This window comes from Tripterygium wilfordii, chromosome 7, assembly GCF_013401445.1.
Source record: "Tripterygium wilfordii isolate XIE 37 chromosome 7, ASM1340144v1, whole genome shotgun sequence".
NCBI lineage: Eukaryota > Viridiplantae > Streptophyta > Magnoliopsida > Celastrales > Celastraceae > Tripterygium > Tripterygium wilfordii.
The window spans coordinates 14366253-14385372 of record NC_052238.1 but is presented as its reverse complement, the minus strand read 5'-3'; the positions used below and the strand labels follow the sequence as shown (position 1 = coordinate 14385372).

Below are 19120 nucleotides of genomic sequence, written 5' to 3'. Positions count from 1 at the left end.
GTGTGGTTAAGATTTAATACACATTCAACACTCATCCAAACCTCAAAAGTCCAAAATTTTATATCTTAAGGTGTTTGGTCAATTTGTGCATATCCTAACACTAAACTTTCGTTTTTGTTTGATTTCATGTTTCTTCCTCTATATATGAATGTGTTCATGTATGCATCACAATATATCAGTTAAATAAAAGAAATATGTTAGATTGTGAATGGAAGTTGTTTTCAACACTTACGTCTCAAGGAAGTCATCAATATTTCTGTTAAATAAATGAAATATGTGTAAGGTTGGACGAATTTGTGATTGTAATTTGTTACTATAACCCCACAATCACTCCGCATGATAGCAACTTATAACAACTTTGTCAATTGAGTTTTGTTTTTGTTAGAAATCTAAGCTAAAACTCTACAAACCAATTTTGGACTTAATCTGTGGACACCAATGCACACTCCATTCAAGTGATGTACAACATGCATTTGATCTTGGAAAGTTTTCAATTACTATTTTTTTTTAACTTTATTTTGTTCATATTTGATGCTTATATCATCTTACAACTTATATGTCACTCGGTTGTATTATTATGTCAATCCGAAATGGAAAAAAAATCTTAACAGATTTTAATAATTCATAAGACTAATCGAGAGTCCGTGTAATGTGGATTAAGGGAAGGGCTGGTGCACAGTTATTAACCAATTCAGCTTTTTGACCGTTCAGGGTCCATTTGGAGCAGAAGATAAGACTTCGCATATTATAAAATTATCCTTTAATGAAATTATCAGGTGTTTGATGGTTTTTAAAAAACTCAAAACCCTAAACCCTATAACTTTATACAAAATGAGACTCTTATGCGATGATATAATATTAAGACACCCTCTTAAAAAAATAAACCCTAACCATTACCACTTTCTATAAGAGATAACATGACAAATGACAAAAACACCCTCTTAAAAAACAAACCCTAACCATTACCACTTTATATATTACATTTTTTTTTTTTAAATTTAGCCACACTAGATTTTTTATCTTTAATTTTTCATAAATTAAAAAATAGTAATTATTTTAGTTGAGGGTAGTTCATATTTATCCCATATCATATATTATACTATCATTTTCTCTAACAATAAACCAAACATTGTATGGTATAAAAAAAATAATCAACAAATGTATCTATTCTTCGGTTCATTCACACATAACCAAAAATTAAAAATCAAAAAGCAAATGTATCTCCTTTAGTTCTTCCACAGATAACCAAAAATCAAAAATAAAATGCCAAGATTAATGTCCAGTGCGCTATAATAGGAGAAACATTTCATTTTTAACACTCAATCTGCTAATAAAGAACTTAACTTGCGAAATTTGGTCAAGTTCAAGTTGTCGAAGTTCTAATGTCCAGTGTGCTAGAATCGAGTTAAGAAGTAAGTTATTGCATGCAAACTTGGACATTCAGAGAGTTTGTGACCTTGCTTCGGTTAAATTGGTTAGGGACAGAAGAAATTGAAAGCGTATGATCTCTCTACCTCGTCAGAGTTTCTTCCCACGTTGAAGACGGCCCAGTTGAACACAGCAGAGCAATCAAATTCTAAGCTGAACTGCAAATCTAGGCAGAAACTGATGTAAGTTATTAAGTTTATTTCACCACAACACACTATTGTACTACGTGCGGTGCAGGATAATATATATATATATATGTACTGCTGAAACTTGCAGCAATGATCTATTAATTTTTGGCATCAACAGGTGTTCCATGTGACTCCTGATCAGTTTTGATTTTCATATGCTCTAGGTTCGATTTTCCATCGAGCTTACGAGAGAAGAAATCTTCGAGGTATTGCTCGAACCCTATTTTCTTGAATAATGGCGGATTTTGTAAATTGATTAGACTTGAAACATGTCCAATATCAGCCTCAAATTTAGGGAACATGAAGAAGGCTATGAAGATCCTTTCTTTCATTGAATTCACCATGACCCTGTGCTCTATGCTGCTGTAGATCCCATTGCTTAAAATCTGCAAAAACATTCGAATGTAAATCGAGAGAAATTTTATTTGCAAGAAAACATGTGATCCAGCTGTAAAGTTGCAGGAGTGCAACATAGAGGTTATAAGTTGAACTCCTTTATGCATGAGAGTTGTTTACCTTGGTTGAACGAATACGTTTTTGTTGTCTAAGGGTAAAAAATTAGCTAGTAGTACATTTTTTATGAGAGAGAGAGAGGAGGACGCATGAAGCATACCTCTAATATATCTCCTACATTTACAACAAAGGCATCTGGTTGACAATTCACAGGAATCCAAACCCCATCCTTCATAATCTCAAGACCATCCACTCCGTTAAGCTGGCTAAGGATGGTGATTCCGGTCGCATCGGAATGAGGCGTAAGCCCCATAACCAGCTCTGGTTGTGGACATTGAGGGTAATAGACCATATTCATCGATTGCATCCCATCTTCAAACAACTCTACCAGTTCCTCCCTCTCTATCTTTAGAGCCCTTGCCATAACCATAAGAAGTTTTTTACCCAGTTCTTGCATCTCGGTTATATAATGTTCTAACGTATTCCTGCAAGCGACAAAGACAAAAGCAGAGAACTGGGTAATATTTATCATTTCCGTTAATATTTTGACGAAGGGAGATGTAGAGAGGGAACCTTAAGGATGAAGGGAGTTCTGGAAAGAGATGTGGTTTTCTTTTGGTGAGGGGATTGGTTATCATAGATAACCTGTCAGCCCAATCAAGTTTTCCTTCTCTTCGGGTCATTCTTCCGTATCCCTCAACATCTCCTGGCCTCGTCTTGTACTTCACTTTCTCCTCTATAGGAAGCTTATAAAATTCTTCAATCTCGTTTCTCAGTTTCTCCATTAATGAACAACTTACACCATGGTTCACCACCTGCATATACATACGACAGCAATAACTCTTTTTTTTTTGGTCTTTTATGGGTAAGTCGTTCCTGGAATGATAGTGAAATACAGAGTGACACCATGTGTGCCAGCCAACTGAGTTGTTCTCGGTTATAAAAAAACAAAGAAAGTAAAATCGAACACCGTTAAATTGGCTAAAATCTCTATTATTAGTCACATTTACCAACTCAAATCATAAGGTGAATCAAAACAAACAGAGCGAACAATTAAAAACCTGAAAGAAACCCCAATCTTTGCAGGCTGAATGCAATTTATGAAGCTCCTCATAACCTGACTCCAATTGTTTCATGTCAAGAATTGGCGGAGTTGGCAAGAGATTTGAATGATCAAAGAGAATAGGTTTTGAAGGTCCTTGATCACCCAAACGAATGAATTGTTGTGGGATTAACATCAAGGGCTCTTTGATGAGCTCCTGGACACTGATCATAGCTATAGAGTTCAGTGGTATGTTGTTTTGGCAAATTAAGGTGCTCATTTATTTATAGCAAAAAAGTCTCCCAAGCACGATAAGATATTTAGTGGACCCACATCAATAGAATGATGCCAATTTTTTCATGGGTCATTATAATTTAATTGTTGAATATTTCTCAACCACCCACGAATTCGCCATATCCTATAGATCTTGGTGCACCACATCAACATATTCATAGCATAGACATATTAGGTGTTAAATTATGACTCATATTAGAAGTATCATAAATGATAAAGATCTCAGTAAAAAACATCTCACTCATTCCAGTAGTCGATGTGTCACTCTATGGTTCAATCACCAAATTTTGTGGCCCCTATACTTACATCAATCAAAGGACAAGATCACTGCTAGGATAACTTAGATGTTTTTTACTGATTCAAATAAATCTTGACACACCTGAACATACATCACCATAACCCAAACACTTCTATCCCCAACAGCCGAATATCTCATGTCCAACGTTAACTACATAATTAACTCATTAATTATTATTAGATCACCCAACAGGAAATATTCGTCCAAACCAACTCTTCCACTTTGGTGTGGTTAAGATTTAATACAAATTCAACACTCATCCAAACCTCAAAAGCTCAAAAATTTTACATCTTAAGGCGTTTGGTCAATTTGTGCATATCCTAACACTAAACTTCGTTTTTGTTTAATTTCATGTTTCTTCGTCTATATATGAATGTGTTCATGTATACATCACAATATATCAGTTAAATAAAAGAAATATGTTAGATTGTGAATGGAAGTTGTTTTCAACACTTACGTCTCAAGGAAGCCATCAATATTTCTGTTAAATAAATGAAATATGTGTAAGGTTTGACGAATTTGTGATTGTAATTTGTTTATAAACCACCCACTATAACCCCACAATCACTCCGCATGATAGCAACTTATGACAACTTTGTCAATTGGGTTTTGTTTTTGTTAGAAATCTAAGCTAAAACTCTACAAACCAATTTTGGACTTAATCTGTGGACACCAATGCACACTCCATTCAAGTGATGTACAACATGCATTTGATCTTGGAAAGTTTTCAATTACTATTTTTTTTAACTTTATTTTGTTCATATTTGATGCTTATATCATCTTACAACTTATATGTCATTCGGTTGTATTATTATGTCAATCCGAAAGGGAAAAAAATCTTAACAGATTTTAATAATTCATAAGACTAATCGAGGGTCCGTGTAATGTGGATTAAGGGAATGGCCAGTGCACGGTTATTAACCAATTCAACTTTTTGACCGTTGAGGGTCCATTTGGAGCAGAAGATAAGACTATGTATACTATAAAATTATCAAGTGTTTGATGGTTTTTAAAAAACTCATGATAATATAACTTTATACAAAATGAGACTCTTCTATGACGGTATAATATTAAAACACCCTCTTAAAAAAGTATACCCTAACCAAGAGATAACATGACAAATGACAAAAACACCCTCTTTAAAAACAGACCCTAACCATTACCACTTTATATATTACATGTAAAATTCTGCAAGAGAACTAAATCTTTCATTAAGGAAAAAATGTATAAACCATTTAACATGAGAAGCAACTCTAGTAGCTTAACCTGTGAGCGATAGGTTGACTGGCAGTACATTGCAAAAACTGCGTAACAAACATCTAGTAGCTTAACCTGAAGGTCATGTTGATTTTTCTCAGTAAGTGTTTTTGCCTGAACATACAGACACATCAATCAGAAACTTTGAAGCTGTATCCCATACAGGAAAATTCCATCAGACACAAAGTGAACAGATTGACTTCAGGTAACAGCATGCGGGTTATGAGAAAATCCAAATTATATTAGAGATCGAAAATAGCACACCTACCGCACACTCCTGTGTCCTTTGGCGGAGTTCCAGCCTAGCTCTTCGTCTTTCTTCGCTTTCCCCTTCGAACTCTTTGAACTCCCCAGTTGATGCAGGAGCTTTGAAAGTAAAAGTAGCCCAGCCAGTCTGGCAATAAGTAAGATAAACAGAGAAATAACTATTAACTACACTACGCAAGAGACTTCTTATTCCAAAAAGTAATTACCTCCAAAAATTGAAGTCAAATCCTCAACAATATCTGTTGTTGAAGAAGCTTTCCTCATGCTAGATGAGGCTCCAAACCCTAACCCGATTAGGAAAAAATGTCAAAATATAGATCCACCGAACGTGAACAAAATAATTCTTAGGGGTTACCTTTGGAATTAACGTCGTTGTGTTGTGCTTCAAGGAGTTTCAGATTATGTGTCTTCTGCTGGAGGAGAAGTTGTAGCTCATTGTTGTGACTCAGCCCTTCACCCTGCTTTGCAGGCTTGCAGCCCCCTTCACCAAGGACATCTATTTCCGGTTGCTTCTCCTGGTTATAAGAGGGTCACCTACTCACCTTTGATCGACAAGATGTTGATCGACCTAGTGCCAACAGCACCCATCAATCTTCAGCTTGAAGAAAGAACAAAAGACAAAAGGGGGACCTCAATCGCCCACAACATACATGAATCTGAACATCATATATGTGAACTTTGCCACAAAGTAATCTTGAGACAAAGAAATTGAACCAGGACTGCGTTCTGAAGAATCGTGTCACAAAAACTCGAAACGACGAAACTGATTCTGAACAATCACCATGAAATAAAAGGTTGTTGCAACATGTGTAGTGGCTGATTCTGAGCTTCCGTATTATTGTACAGTAAGATTGATGATTGATTGCTTGCTATCATTTAGATTGAAAAACTCCCAAGAAATTTAAAGATAAAAATATTGGGGGAACCACTTGTACATTCTCAAAGTATTGGCTCTGTCATTTGGATAAAAGAAGCAAAATGATTAATAAAAATGTAACCATCAACATTCTATTCCACACATATCAAGAATGGCCTAACGAGTGATCAACTTTGGGAGACAGATTGGAATATGAACACTGCTGTTAATATACCCACCAAAGCTGTTACCACCAAGGCCACAGTAGGCAAGGGAGATGTGAGGCCGAAATTCTGCAGAAACAAAAATGAACAGAGATTGTAAAAAAGATAATTACTTAAAAAAAAGTAGATTTTCTTGGCATGGATATAAAAAATCCAGAAAACAAGTCATACCTCCAAAATTCCCTTGCCGTTTGCAATTTCAACACTAATAGCCGCTGCGAACCCTACCATAGCAAGCCAGCCAAGCCATACATCCAAACTGCTGCCCTTGGTGCTTTGCTCGCATCTTATGGAAACAGATGTTACTTTAGTGGCAAGAGTCATTGGGCGAGAAGTTTTGCATATTACTGGATAGAAAAGGAAAGATAAGCTCAAACTTTACTAGTTGACCTTGTCAGAAAAAATTCTTTCCTTGCAAAGAATTCAGAGTGAAACAAAATATCAGTAGTTATGATAAAACTACAGTCACGGAAAAAAGAGCTTCAGTAGTGCGAACTACAAATTTTCTTTCCTTGTTCTTTTTCACATACTTTCTTGATAACAAAATGCACAAAACAGAAAACAATATCTTGGACATTATTTCATTGCTCACAATCTTACCTTTAGAAGACAACCAAGCATTTCAAAATCCTAGCTGAGGCTCAAAAAAAGCATAAAAAAACTGGATTAATGAAGTAGTGGATGGTTTTTGTTGATGCCACAAAGCACAGTACTTGAGCACAGCTATTGCAATCCGATATCATTAAACATGATTGCAATAAACACAGATTCCTTCTTGAATAATTATAATATTCCTATAGATCTGAAGAAGGAAGGATGAGCAAGAATGCAAGATGATGATATTAGTAGATATAACTAACGCCCGGAATAGGCATTCACAATGGATGTTTTGATTGTAAACAAAATCAACTAGCAATTCTAGAACAGGGCCCTCTTAGTAACTGAGCCATTTTAGTATCCATATAAGATAACAAGCAAAAGGAATTCAATCCTTTTAGCAACAGTGAAGGTAGCTAGATGATGGTTCTTCAATGTTCAACAATTTGCTATGTTTAAGCAGCATTTCTCCTACAAATTTACGCGATGAGTATATACAAAATTTCACTTTTCCCAACAACAAAATCTCACTCAACTCTCAAAGCACACATTACAAAATCGTGTGGCCTTGCATCTAAAATATTCCAAATGCGAGATGAAGACGCAACATAAGATGTTCAATTCGCCAAAAGGAAATTAAGAGTTAACAGAAAATGCGAACGAACACAAGTTATAGAGAAAAAGGAATTAGAATCCTTACATAGAGGAAGACCAGTGACAAAGGCGTTCCTGGTTAGAGAAAAACTCGAATTGGGTAGACTAGAAACGGCTAGGGTCTTCACTGACCTAATAGAACAAGCATCTGCAACACACTTTCATACTATTGAATGGAACACATTCGACGATAAAACTGAAGAAGAAACACGAAGACAAATACATACAGAGAGAGAGAATTCCGTGGGTTGTGAGCGAGAGCTGGGCGGAGGCCGGAGAGTTGGCCATGTTTGCAGAGAAGAGAGGAACGTTTCACCACCACCAGCACTGAGCAGCACGGGGTAGAGACAATTGAAGATGACCAATCGCGTTTGACACGTGGCTCGTTTGGACACTACATACAAGGGATTGCAATTTACAATTAGGCCATTTTCACATAGGAAACAATTTTAAAATTTTCATAAAAATAACTAATAATTTTATTAATTCGGTAACATTTTTTTTGAATTTTTTTTTCAAAAGTAGACATAATAAATTGGAGTGCATAAAATATAATATTTTTCCTTCATTTTTAACACTTGGAAGACATTATAATCTAAAAGTTAAATTGGAGTAATCTAAAATTTAAAGATATTAATTTTTTTTATTTTATTAGAATTTAAAAAATCATTTGCAAGTTAAAATAGTTAATTTGACACATCCAATTACTTGCTTGTTATCAACAAGAGGTGGTTCGGTTGATAATCAACTGTATTAGACATATGTGTACCAATACTCGATTTCAATGAGAAACAAATTTCTCAATGATATTAAAAAAAAGAAACTTGCTTGCTTGGGTGACCAATTTAATAATTACAAAGATTTAAAAAAATATTTTTTATAATTATTTATTCTGGTGGTGATATTGATGAAAAATGTCCTTTGTTTTTTTTTTGGTTTTTTTGAAGGATCCAATTTTTTTTTTAAAATTTTTGACTGAATTTTATTTTCCAGGAAATAATGGTATAAATGACACCATTAATATGGAACGATAGGGAATAAGACTCATACTTGGATAGCGAATTCAATTTGATGTCAGAAAAAAAGTTTGTCCATTTTCCGTGAATGATGCCATCCATAATCACTTCAGGCTGAAAATTGATTCTTCTCCTTTCTCCTCCCTTCCACTGTAAATTGATTCTTCAAAACCCTTCTTCCTCCCATGGCAGCTCTTTCAATTGGGACCCGCCTCTCCACTTCTCATTCAATCAAGAAACGACCAAAAGTCGCTCCATTTCCGACTTCTTTACTTTCACTCTCTTCCCAACAACCTTGTTTTGGCTCTTCTCTTTGTAGAATTAAGAATCCCAAATTGCTTGGTAATGGGGTTATCGCTAGAGCTGAAGATAAAGCTAGAGATTCATCTTCTTCTTCTTCTGATGTCCCGCCCCAGTCCCAGTCCAACTCAGAGAAGCAGCTCCAGGTATTTCTTCACCCACATTTTGCGTCAAACTCCAATGATTCTTGTCTTGCCAATTCAATTACGGTAATTGGCAGCTCCAAGCTAGAAATTTTGAAACTTGGATTGTTGATTGTGATTACTTCTATTTTTCTTAGATGACACATTTTGGTAATTATTATCATTTGTAGTTGGAGTTTATGAAAAATTCCAGAGAATTGGGTTAATTTCTGGATGAGGACTTTAAGTGTTTGGACAAATTTTACCGGACTTCTGTACCTCAATTTCAGAACTTATGTGGTTGATGATAGATGTCTATGAATTCCTATTATCCACCATTATGGATACTTATATTGTTTGTGGCCTACTATATAAAATTTGAATAGGACTGGATACAGTTAGATATGTTTTTTGTGCAATCCTTCCTCTGCCAAATGGTTGAAAGCTTCTTTTGCCAAATTGGTGGAGAGGGCTCTACTCTTTGTAAAGATTTCAAGTGAGTTTATGCTGTATGTGCTGATGGGACCTAAGCTCATAGTTCTTGAATTAGGTTACTAGGAGTCTGTATAGTCAACACTGAAGATAATTCTGTTTAGATTAGTGTAATTTTTCTCTCTTCAATAGTCACTCATACATTGACCATTTAGCATATAAGCAGGAGCTACCACCAGCAAAAACATGTGACCCTCTATGTTCTCTCGACGAAACAAGCTCACAAGATTTTGAAGCCACTTACCAGCCAAAGACTGATTTTTTGAAAGCCCTTGCAATTTTAGCTGCAGCAGGAACAGGGACAGTGGCAATCAACCATTCCTGGGTTGCGGCAAACCAGGTTTGTAACTTGATTCATTCTCCTGCTGAATCCTAGCAATGCCTTCGCGCATTTGATTACAAATCTCATGCTTGTTATTCAGTGTTGTACCATAATCGCAGTTTGTTCATCAAATCTCAATAATGCAGGATGTTGCCATGGCATTGCTATTTGGAATAGGGTATGCTGGAATTATCTTTGAAGAGTCTCTTGCCTTCAATAAAAGTGGAGTGGGATTGCTAATGGCTGTGAGCTTGTGGGTAGTACGAAGCATTGGGGTACAGTTCACTCTCGTTTAATTAATCACTAATATGCTCTGATTTGGCTACCTTTTCTTAAGATTAGAGCTTAAGCAGAATTCACAGTGCCCTTTTTCACACTTTTATATCTTTACCTTATATTATTTGTTTAACAGAGAATCAAGGACATAAAAAAATGCATAAGCATATTCATCTTTTGTATAGTTTGTCTTTGCGAACCTTGTGTGATAAACTGATAATTGAGTTAATGACTTGGAAGTGTGTGAATTAGGAACTTAGATCCTCCTCAAAATATGTTCTTACCTAACTCTAAGAGTAGAACGGAGATATTATTTTAATTTCTTAGTTGTGTTTAAGCCTTTAAGGGGACAGACAGGCCATTTTCTTTTCTTTTCTTTTTTTATCTCCAAGAATAATTTAAATTTTTCTTGATGATATTCCCTATTTTTTTTTACAGGCTCCTTCTACAGATATAGCTGTTTCAGAGCTGTCACATGCTTCTTCAGAAGTCAGTGAAATAGTGTTTTTCTTGCTTGGTGCCATGACCATTGTAGAGATAATTGATGCTCATCAAGGATTTAAGCTGGTTACCGACAATATAACCACTCGAAATCCTCGGACTCTGCTTTGGGTGGTTAGTGTTACATCCTGCTTGCTCATATGGACAGATCATTTTAGTGGCAGTTGCGATTGCTTATCTACCAGGAAAATAAGTTTATTATTTTATCATTCCAAAGTTTGGTGTCCGTTGAAAATTTCACTCATCCATAATGGATTTGGTTATTGTTTATAAAATTGCATAAAACTACAGAGGGAAAAATATATGGTGGATTCTGAAATCTCCACATCTTGTGAGCAATAGTTGATCACGCCAGATTTTCTCTCAAATTGCAACATCATCATCATCATATGAGCCTTTTTCCTAAAAGCTCGGGGTCGACTACATGAGTCTAAAATTCAACAAGAATCTACTACGTGTATTCATTTCCGCCATTCATTTCTATCTAAGATCATACTCTCATAAACTTTTATTGAATCCATATCCTTTCTTACTACTTCAAGTCATGTTTTTAGGTCTTTCTCTTCGCTTCCTACTTTCTCCTATACAAATTCTCTCGATTCTCCTCACCACCGCACCACTATATATACGTTGTACATGCTCATACCATCTTCAACGGTTTTCTCACACTTTATCTCCAATCGGTTCTACTCCTACATTAGATATAATAATCACGTTTTATCCTATATTCCCTCATTTGGCCACACATCAAGTGAAACATTTGCATTTCCACTACATGCATTTTTTGGATATGTTGTCTTAATAGTCTAACACTCAGAAACATACATCATCGCGGGTCATATAGTTGACCTATATAATTTTCCCTTAACCTTAAAGGAATCATTTGTCGCATAAACCCCGAATTCCTCCACTTATCCACCTGTTTTTAATCCTATTAAGTACACCTTAACTAATGTCTCCATCATCTTGGAAAATCAAGCCAAAATATTTAAAAACCTTTCTTTTTGTTACATCTCTCCCATCTAATTTAATCGTTTGTTCATTCTCTTGTTTGCTCTTACTAAATTTATATTTCATATATTCTATTTAAATCATACCATAATTTAACTTGTGTTTTCAATCTCTAAATTTTTCTCCCACCCATTTAGTCTCCCGTAGATACATTATGTTAACTCTACGTCTAATCATATGGTGTCAACTAATTCACTTAGTCTGGATGTAAGTAATCTTGTGTTCCAAGTTTCCATATCGGGGGAACTTTTGCCTAGGTTTCACAGTATCTGGGCGCCGATACATTGTGTCACTTGCAGGGGACACCCTAGCATGCCCTTGTTCATTTATCACTACACTCGGGTCTGATGCAGTGCATCGCTATTAAGGTACACCCGTGCCAACATCGCTTATTTACCGATGCACCCAGATTTTGAGCAACGCGTTGCGCGCAAGGATTACCCCAACGATTTTCTCATTTTTATTCATGTGCATAAGTTTGGCTAAGTTTTATGCTAGTTGCCGACTTACCACAACCCTCCTTTATCCGGGCTTAGGATCGTCTGCAAGCAGATTGAGTTTCGCAAATTGCAAGATATTTCACTTTTTATAAACAATAGTTTGTTATGCCTGATCATTTATCCCTATCTGATCATAAGTGATCTTATGAAGCAAAATGGTAGTCCATTGTAATATAAAAAATATGACTCAAGGTCTCTTTGCATCATATCTGAAGAAGTCATTTCTCATTCTAGTCATGCTTTCTAATCCAGGAAATGTTGGAGATCTGTTTAATTCTACCATTCTATAACTTTATATTGTTATGTTATTATGTCACCACAAACATTATTCAATGTCTAATAGTTTCTGAGAAATAGATGCTGAAATGCAGGTTGGCTTTGTCACCTTTTTCCTTAGTTCAATCCTCGATAACTTGACATCTACAATAGTCATGGTTTCTTTATTAAGGAAACTAGTGCCTCCCTCAGAATACCGCAAGTATGTAGTATTTTACTGCTTAACTTCATGTGATTGTGGATTTTGCTCTGCAGTGTTTTGTTTTTTTTTCTAAAGAACTACACTGTTTGATGTTTGGATTCTTCACTCTGTCATTGAGTTCCTTAGCTTGTAAAAATACTGGACATACTTCCATGTTTTTAAGTGAAGTATTGGAAGGTTGTTATATTGGTTATTTGGCCTTGGGAATAGTAGTCTTTTTTACAGGGAACATAATTGCTGTTCATGACAACAATAAACAAAAGATTTTTAAGATTTTGACTTTGGGCTAAACCTCAAAGGCCTTAAAGCATAAATATGGAAAATTTTGTGAGGTAAATTTCTAAAGGGTCAACCTTGTCTTTGTGGTAAAGTTGTTTTAGTGCAATCTTGGGCTCATAAGTTCAAATCCCAAAACAAGACCTAATGGGGTTGCATACATCTTTCCCCTTCCCTATCATGTTTCCACTACAGGAGTCTTATGCACAGGAGTTTTTTTTTTTAAAAAAAAAACTATGAAGAAAATAAATCCAGGAGAAACTGCGTATAATGAAAAGCTAGAGCGTAATGCATTCATTTCTTTCTTTCATTGGTTCTGACCTTTTATTTTTGGTATATCAGAAGGAGATAGTAATGAAGAACTAAACTTCCACCCCGCCCCCCTTTCCCTCTCTCTTAAAAAAAATTTATCAGCAGAATTCGTTGACATATTTGGATCATATGGACAGGCTTCTAGGTGCTGTCATTGTGATAGCAGCAAATGCTGGAGGGGCATGGACTCCTATTGGTGATGTTACCACTACCATGTTATGGATACATGGTCAGATATCCACATTGCCGACAATGAAGGTTTTTCTCATCATTCTGATAAACCCCATATTTCATGTTTTCCATGCTCTTTTTATTTCTTCGCTGGGATCTGTATGTGATGTATATTCATTGGTTTATAATATATTTTAATTGTATGCTGAGATATTTCCAATTTCCTAGGTGTCAAATATTGTAGAAGCATAGATGTGTGGAGAGGGGCAATAGAAAAAACTGGATAAACTTGACTGATTTTCACATTCGACACGCGTACAATCATTTATGAATATGACTTGTCTTGATCTTTATTCCAGATTCCGCATATAATTTTCTCATATATTTGTAAAAAGTGAATGTAATGAAATAAAAACAGGCAATATCTCTCCCCCCCTGCACCCCCTAATTTTTTTCTGCTTGTGAGTGCGCTTAGTACTCACGCAGGAACTATTAATTCACTAATCAATTAGTTATTCAGCAATCGCGTTGTGGTTTAATTTCTTACCGAGGAAGTCTGTAAATTCCAATAAGTTCTAGTGATTCAAGAAGTTTAGGATTCATACTGTTCAAATTTTGCTACTCTTTTTGTGGAAACATCATCATGCCATTTCCCAATGGATTGAAATAACATATTTATTAGTGTATAGACAGCCTTCAGGTCTAAGTTGGAAAGTTTGATGCACTTGAAGAACTCTTAGCATCTTGCTACGTGTGCTTTCTTTTCTCACAGGGCTTGTTTATACCTTCCGCTATTTCCCTTGCTGTTCCACTGGCTCTCATGTCCCTGACCAGGTACTTTTCTTGAATTTTCGTACTTAAATAAGGTGTTACAGATGAAACCAATATGACTCTTATTCTTCCATTCAGTGAAGTTAATGGAAAAGGACAGCAGTCTGCCAATGTTTTGTCATCTGAACAGATGGCTCCCCGAGGACAGCTTGTTTTTGCTGTGGGTATTGGAGCCTTGATTTTTGTTCCCGTGTTCAAAGCCTTAACAGGATTGCCTCCTTACTTGGGTATGCTTCTTGGGCTTGGAGTTCTTTGGGTTTTAACTGATGCCATTCATTATGGTGAATCTGAAAGGCAGAAGTTAAAAGTACCCCAGGCTTTATCACGGATTGACACTCAGGGGGCACTTTTCTTCCTTGGAATCCTTCTGTCTGTCGGCAGGTATAGACTAAGAAGGGCTTTTTAGTATCTGGCTTTCATTTCCTATGCTGAGGGTACAGTTTTTTTTTGGTCTACAATAAAGCTTCTTTTATCTTTATCGTTGACACTGGTTTCTGATCACTAGATTGTTTTAAATCCAAAACTACTCCTTAATTACTTACTAGTGCGTGTCTTCAAGGAGTCTGATATGATCTTTTCAATTTGTTGTATACAGAGCCCCTGATAGGTCATTTCCCTTTTGAATTTTCATCTCTATCATTAATTTATACTTCTACAGTTCTGAGGTTTTCACCGTTCAACTTGTAGATTAGAACTATTTAGTGTGTTCCAATTCAGTTATTAGAACAGTAATCTCATTAGACGAACTGCTACTACATGAATCTTTACTTTATTGGGTTTTAGTTTCTATTTATAGTATGCGAGAATTCATTGGATGCTTCATTTGGTTTTAAGTGCGACAACCTGATTTTGCACATTTAAATGAGGCATATGTATCACAAGATCTTCTCTCTCATGACAAGTACCTTGCACAGCTTACTCTTTTGCCATTCTATCCACTCTTTTTGCAAGAAGTTTATCCTGCTTGTGTTATATAGAAGAATGTAGAGGTAAAGTTCATGATGCCTTATGATAGATTCAGTTTCCTATATTTACCTTTATGTTCTTTTCAGCCTAGAGGCAGCAGGGATTTTGCGGGAATTGGCAAATTATCTTGACGCTCATATACCTAATGCTGAACTAATTGCAAGTGCAATAGGGGTTGTCTCAGCCATTATAGACAATGTTCCTTTAGTTGCAGCAACAATGGGAATGTATGATCTCACATCTTTCCCTCAAGATTCCAACTTTTGGCAACTGGTTGCATTTTGCGCTGGTACTGGTGGGTCAATGCTGGTTATCGGCTCAGCAGCAGGAGTTGCGTTTATGGGAATGGAAAAGGTGGACTTCTTTTGGTATTTGCGGAAGGTATTTTCTGCCACTAACAAAGACATCTTGCATCAAAATACCATTTTCTTGTGTAATGAAAACCATTCTTCTACAATGCAGGTCAGCGGTTTTGCATTTGCAGGCTATGCTGCTGGTATTGCTGCCTATTTAGCAGTTCATAACCTCCAAATCTCATTACCCACAACAGTCGCGCAGGTTCCTTTCCTTTCCGGGTCATAATCATTTAGAGCTCCAGTTGTGACGATTTAGGGCAACAAAGACTGGAACTATTTCTAGCGACTGAAAATGCGGTACATCTTTCTATGTGGCTATTTGCATAAGATTGAGCTTGGTGAAGAATGTGGAGAACAAAAACAGCGGTCGCATACTCTTGAGACATTGAGGTTATGTGAACAGATGTTAGTATAGCTACATTGTAAAATGTAATCTTTTGCCATTTTTGGCATTAGGTGTTGAACTGTTTGAGTAGAGATTATTCTTCGCCATCCACTGTGTCCAACAGAAGATAGGACTGGCGGATGACATTCACGTTGAGAACTTACATATTTCTCTGTTTGTTTGGAGGGAAACCAACAATCTCTCAAGAAAAAATTTATCATGGAAAAATAACTAATTTCTAATGTTGGATGAAAAAATGGTTAGTATTTTTCGTTGTTTCTTTGGTGAAAAATATAAATTTGAGAACATTTCTTTTTTCTTGTAAAGATATATGGCTGCTTAGAAAAGCAAAAAAAAAAAAAAAAAAAAAAACTCACCTATATGGCTTCAGCATTGTAATATGTGTGTGCTCAAATCAGAATTTTTTTTCCTGAGAATTTTCGTATTAGAAGGTTGCAAATCTGCCATAAATTACTTGTATTTCCACCAACAAGCATATGCTAGTGTGTATACATTATAGACATACATAAATTTATAAAAAAAAGGTATGCGTCTGCCATTAGTCTTCTTTAATGCCTTTTATACACAAACACATCCATTATTACTTCATGTCGCTTTATATATACATGTTCGTGTTGAATATAAAAACTTGAGAAACATGTAAAGTGGGGTATGAGTAAGAAGGAAAATGTGGTATTCCACAATGGTACAATTTTGATGTTTCATAAAATATTATTTTTGCAATACTTTTAGTAAAGAGAATGAGATTGATAGAGAAAATGTGTAAAGTGGGTCCCAAATATACTAAAAGTAAATCAACATATAGACCAACCAAGTTCCATGCCATACTATTTGGCCCAACAAAAAATGATCTAATAAGGGCAAATGCAATGATGAAGTGGTATTGGGCCAATTTTGCTGATGTGGCTGTATTGTAAAATGTGTTTTGCTTATGTGGCTGTATTGGGATAAGTGTTTTACTGATGTGGATGTATTGATATTTAATGTTTTGGTGTAGTTTTGTTGTGGATAATATAGAGGAATGGAATGTTGTTGGGTTGGGTGGAAAGAGAAAGTGTGTGGGAAGAAAAAGTGTATAGAAATTTGTGTTTTGCTGATGTGGCTGTATTAGAATACGTGTTTGACTTGACTTTTTGTGTAATAGAGGTGGGACCGGGTCAACAAAAATGTTGGCCCAGTAAATTGTTTCTTATTGCATTTGCCCTAACATGTCATTATTGTATCCTTTCATTCATCCATACCCCCACCAAAATTCACTTTTCTCCCATCCATGCCTAAGCAAATTGTCGTTGTTGTAGTTGCTTAAAATAAAAAAATAAAAATAACATTGACGTCCGCATGTGAGCCTGAATATACATATATTCACATGTAAATTAAGTGTGAACCAATTTTTTGAACTTATTTTTCAACCATAGATGTGACAGGTCTCACAGAGTCGTGAGAAGCTCCTAAACCGGACTGGAGGGATGCCAATCGTAGAAGCTCTGATGGTTAAGTCAGTGGGGTAAACAAAGGACATGACCCTGGATGGAAAATCGGGGGGAGAATAATGTGTGGGCTTCTGAGAAAAACTGTCAAAGGTAAGCTTAGTGTTTTAGGTTTGTAATAAGCATCCCCTTTCCCAGAGATGGGATGGGGAAGGGTTCTTTATAAATGGTATTTATCTTGGGAATTGTGTCTCGCAACTTATGTGCTTTTGAACGATTAGTTTGATAAAATCTTTATTGAAAAGAGTGTGTCAGAGGCTAAAAAATAAGTGAAAAGATGGGGGTGTTGTCAGCGGGGGCAAGTGTAGGAAATGTTATGAGAGGGGGTTTGGTCTATAGGAGATAGTGAAAAAGTTGATGGGGGTTCGGGGGCAGTGTCCCCGAAATTTTGTTTAGAGCTATTTACAAATATCTAACAAAAAGTAGTCCAAATATATCTATATATTAATATGATGATCAATTCTTACAATTTAATTTTCAACTCCAAGAGCCCAACTCTTAATGCTCTCTCTCTTCAGCTGCATACTCATACTCTTTTGTCTAGTCTAAAGCTAGTTCAGAGAATGTATGAATAAGCATTTTGAAAGCTTACAAGTCGACTAGAAATATTATAGTAACCATTCAAAATTCAAAAATACATAGAGATGGGAAGAGACCTCTCACCTCCGGTTTTGAAGAAGGCCAATAGAACGATGTATTTGAGAATCGGTTGATGAATTTGAAGAAAATCATATGGAGACGGCGGGACAAGTTCTCTTGACTTAGTCTGATATCTCATATGAAGTTTAGGGGAAAGAAATGGGCTTATTAAGACTTGTGGAGAGTTGGGTTTATTAGAGCTTGTGGAGAGTTGAACTTATTTTGTATTAAAAGAAATGGATTTATATTGAAATTTGGGTATATTTAATAAAAAATTTTCAAAAATTGTCAAGCCCACCCTGGGCCTACATTGGCTCCGCCCCTGGTTGTCAGTCTAGGTGTCTAGAAAGTATGTAGGTAGATCACATGTCATGTAGAGAGTGGAAGGTAGAACTTTATATGAAGTGTAGGTATGCTTTATCTGACATAATACAAGAAAGTGATCGTATCTTACAATTTATTACCGTCCAATTAAAACAAATGATGTCATTACTTGTAGCATTCATATCTCAATCTAGTTTGTAACTCGTTCGTAAGTGGGAACGAACCACAAGTGGAGATGGCACATGGCGGCTAGCGGGTTGCTAATTGGTGCAACGCTTGTGGCTGTCAGGTGACAACTAGATTGTGTAAGACTGTGATGTCCTGTTCTCAGTGTGCAGATGGTATGACGTCTGGTGTGATGCCCATTGTGAATGACGTGTGGAATGACGTCTACTACTGATGCTTGTTGGATCGTGAGCCTGGCGCCATATGGGCTATGGGCCTTGATGCTTTGTGGACCTATGGATTATAAGAATAAAGGGCTCAGGCCAATGTTTAAAGGTCAGTGGGCCTACATGAATTTTGACCACTTTTAATTTACCTTAAAAGTTCTTGCGGTTTCCATTTACATTTATACATTGAGTAAAGAATTCACTTGACGGTTACCATGGGGAAAACAACTTTCAGAGGACAAAAAAGAAAGTTGTTTTCCGTCTTAGACCTCCTTATTTTAAGTTGACTTTTTTTTTTTATCAATTTTGTTTTTTTAGAACGACTTTCTTTTTTTATAAATTTTGTTTTACTAATTTTATTTTATGTATCCAAACAAACCCAAG

At 35.9% G+C, this 19120-nt stretch overlaps 2 protein-coding genes and 1 long non-coding RNA gene across 5 annotated transcripts; 1 reads left to right on the top strand and 2 right to left on the bottom strand.

Annotated features, from left to right (window-relative positions):
* Positions 1-1566: 1566 nt before the first annotated feature.
* On the bottom strand, positions 1567-3367 carry LOC120002244 (codeine O-demethylase-like). The gene is made up of 4 exons (XM_038850926.1): positions 3131-3367; positions 2643-2884; positions 2230-2554; positions 1567-2002 (listed from the first exon to the last, which is right to left on the bottom strand). The coding sequence occupies exons 1-4, from the start codon at positions 3341-3343 to the stop codon at positions 1715-1717; spliced, it is 1068 nt and encodes a 355-aa protein (XP_038706854.1). The 5' UTR covers positions 3344-3367; the 3' UTR covers positions 1567-1714.
* A 1355-nt stretch (positions 3368-4722) lies between these two features.
* Positions 4723-7920, bottom strand: LOC120002900. 2 transcript variants are annotated; one of them, XR_005469201.1, is made up of 7 exons: positions 7786-7920; positions 7605-7706; positions 6479-6654; positions 5583-6376; positions 5434-5511; positions 5229-5354; positions 4723-5074 (listed from the first exon to the last, which is right to left on the bottom strand). It is a non-coding gene; the product is annotated as an uncharacterized LOC120002900 (long non-coding RNA). The 2 variants fall into 2 exon arrangements; XR_005469202.1 differs by having other exon boundaries at positions 5229-5326.
* A 710-nt stretch (positions 7921-8630) lies between these two features.
* Positions 8631-16151, top strand: LOC120002987 (sodium/proton antiporter 1). Of its 2 annotated transcripts, none has more exons than XM_038851873.1 (10): positions 8631-9020; positions 9655-9828; positions 9957-10085; positions 10525-10701; positions 12470-12576; positions 13302-13422; positions 14108-14169; positions 14245-14547; positions 15219-15513; positions 15595-16151. In XM_038851873.1, the coding sequence occupies exons 1-10, from the start codon at positions 8760-8762 to the stop codon at positions 15712-15714; spliced, it is 1749 nt and encodes a 582-aa protein (XP_038707801.1). In that variant the 5' UTR covers positions 8631-8759; the 3' UTR covers positions 15715-16151. The 2 variants fall into 2 exon arrangements, with proteins under 2 accessions (XP_038707801.1, XP_038707802.1); XM_038851874.1 differs by having other exon boundaries at positions 8891-9020; positions 9644-9828; positions 15595-16119.
* The last annotated feature ends 2969 nt before the right edge of the window (positions 16152-19120 follow it).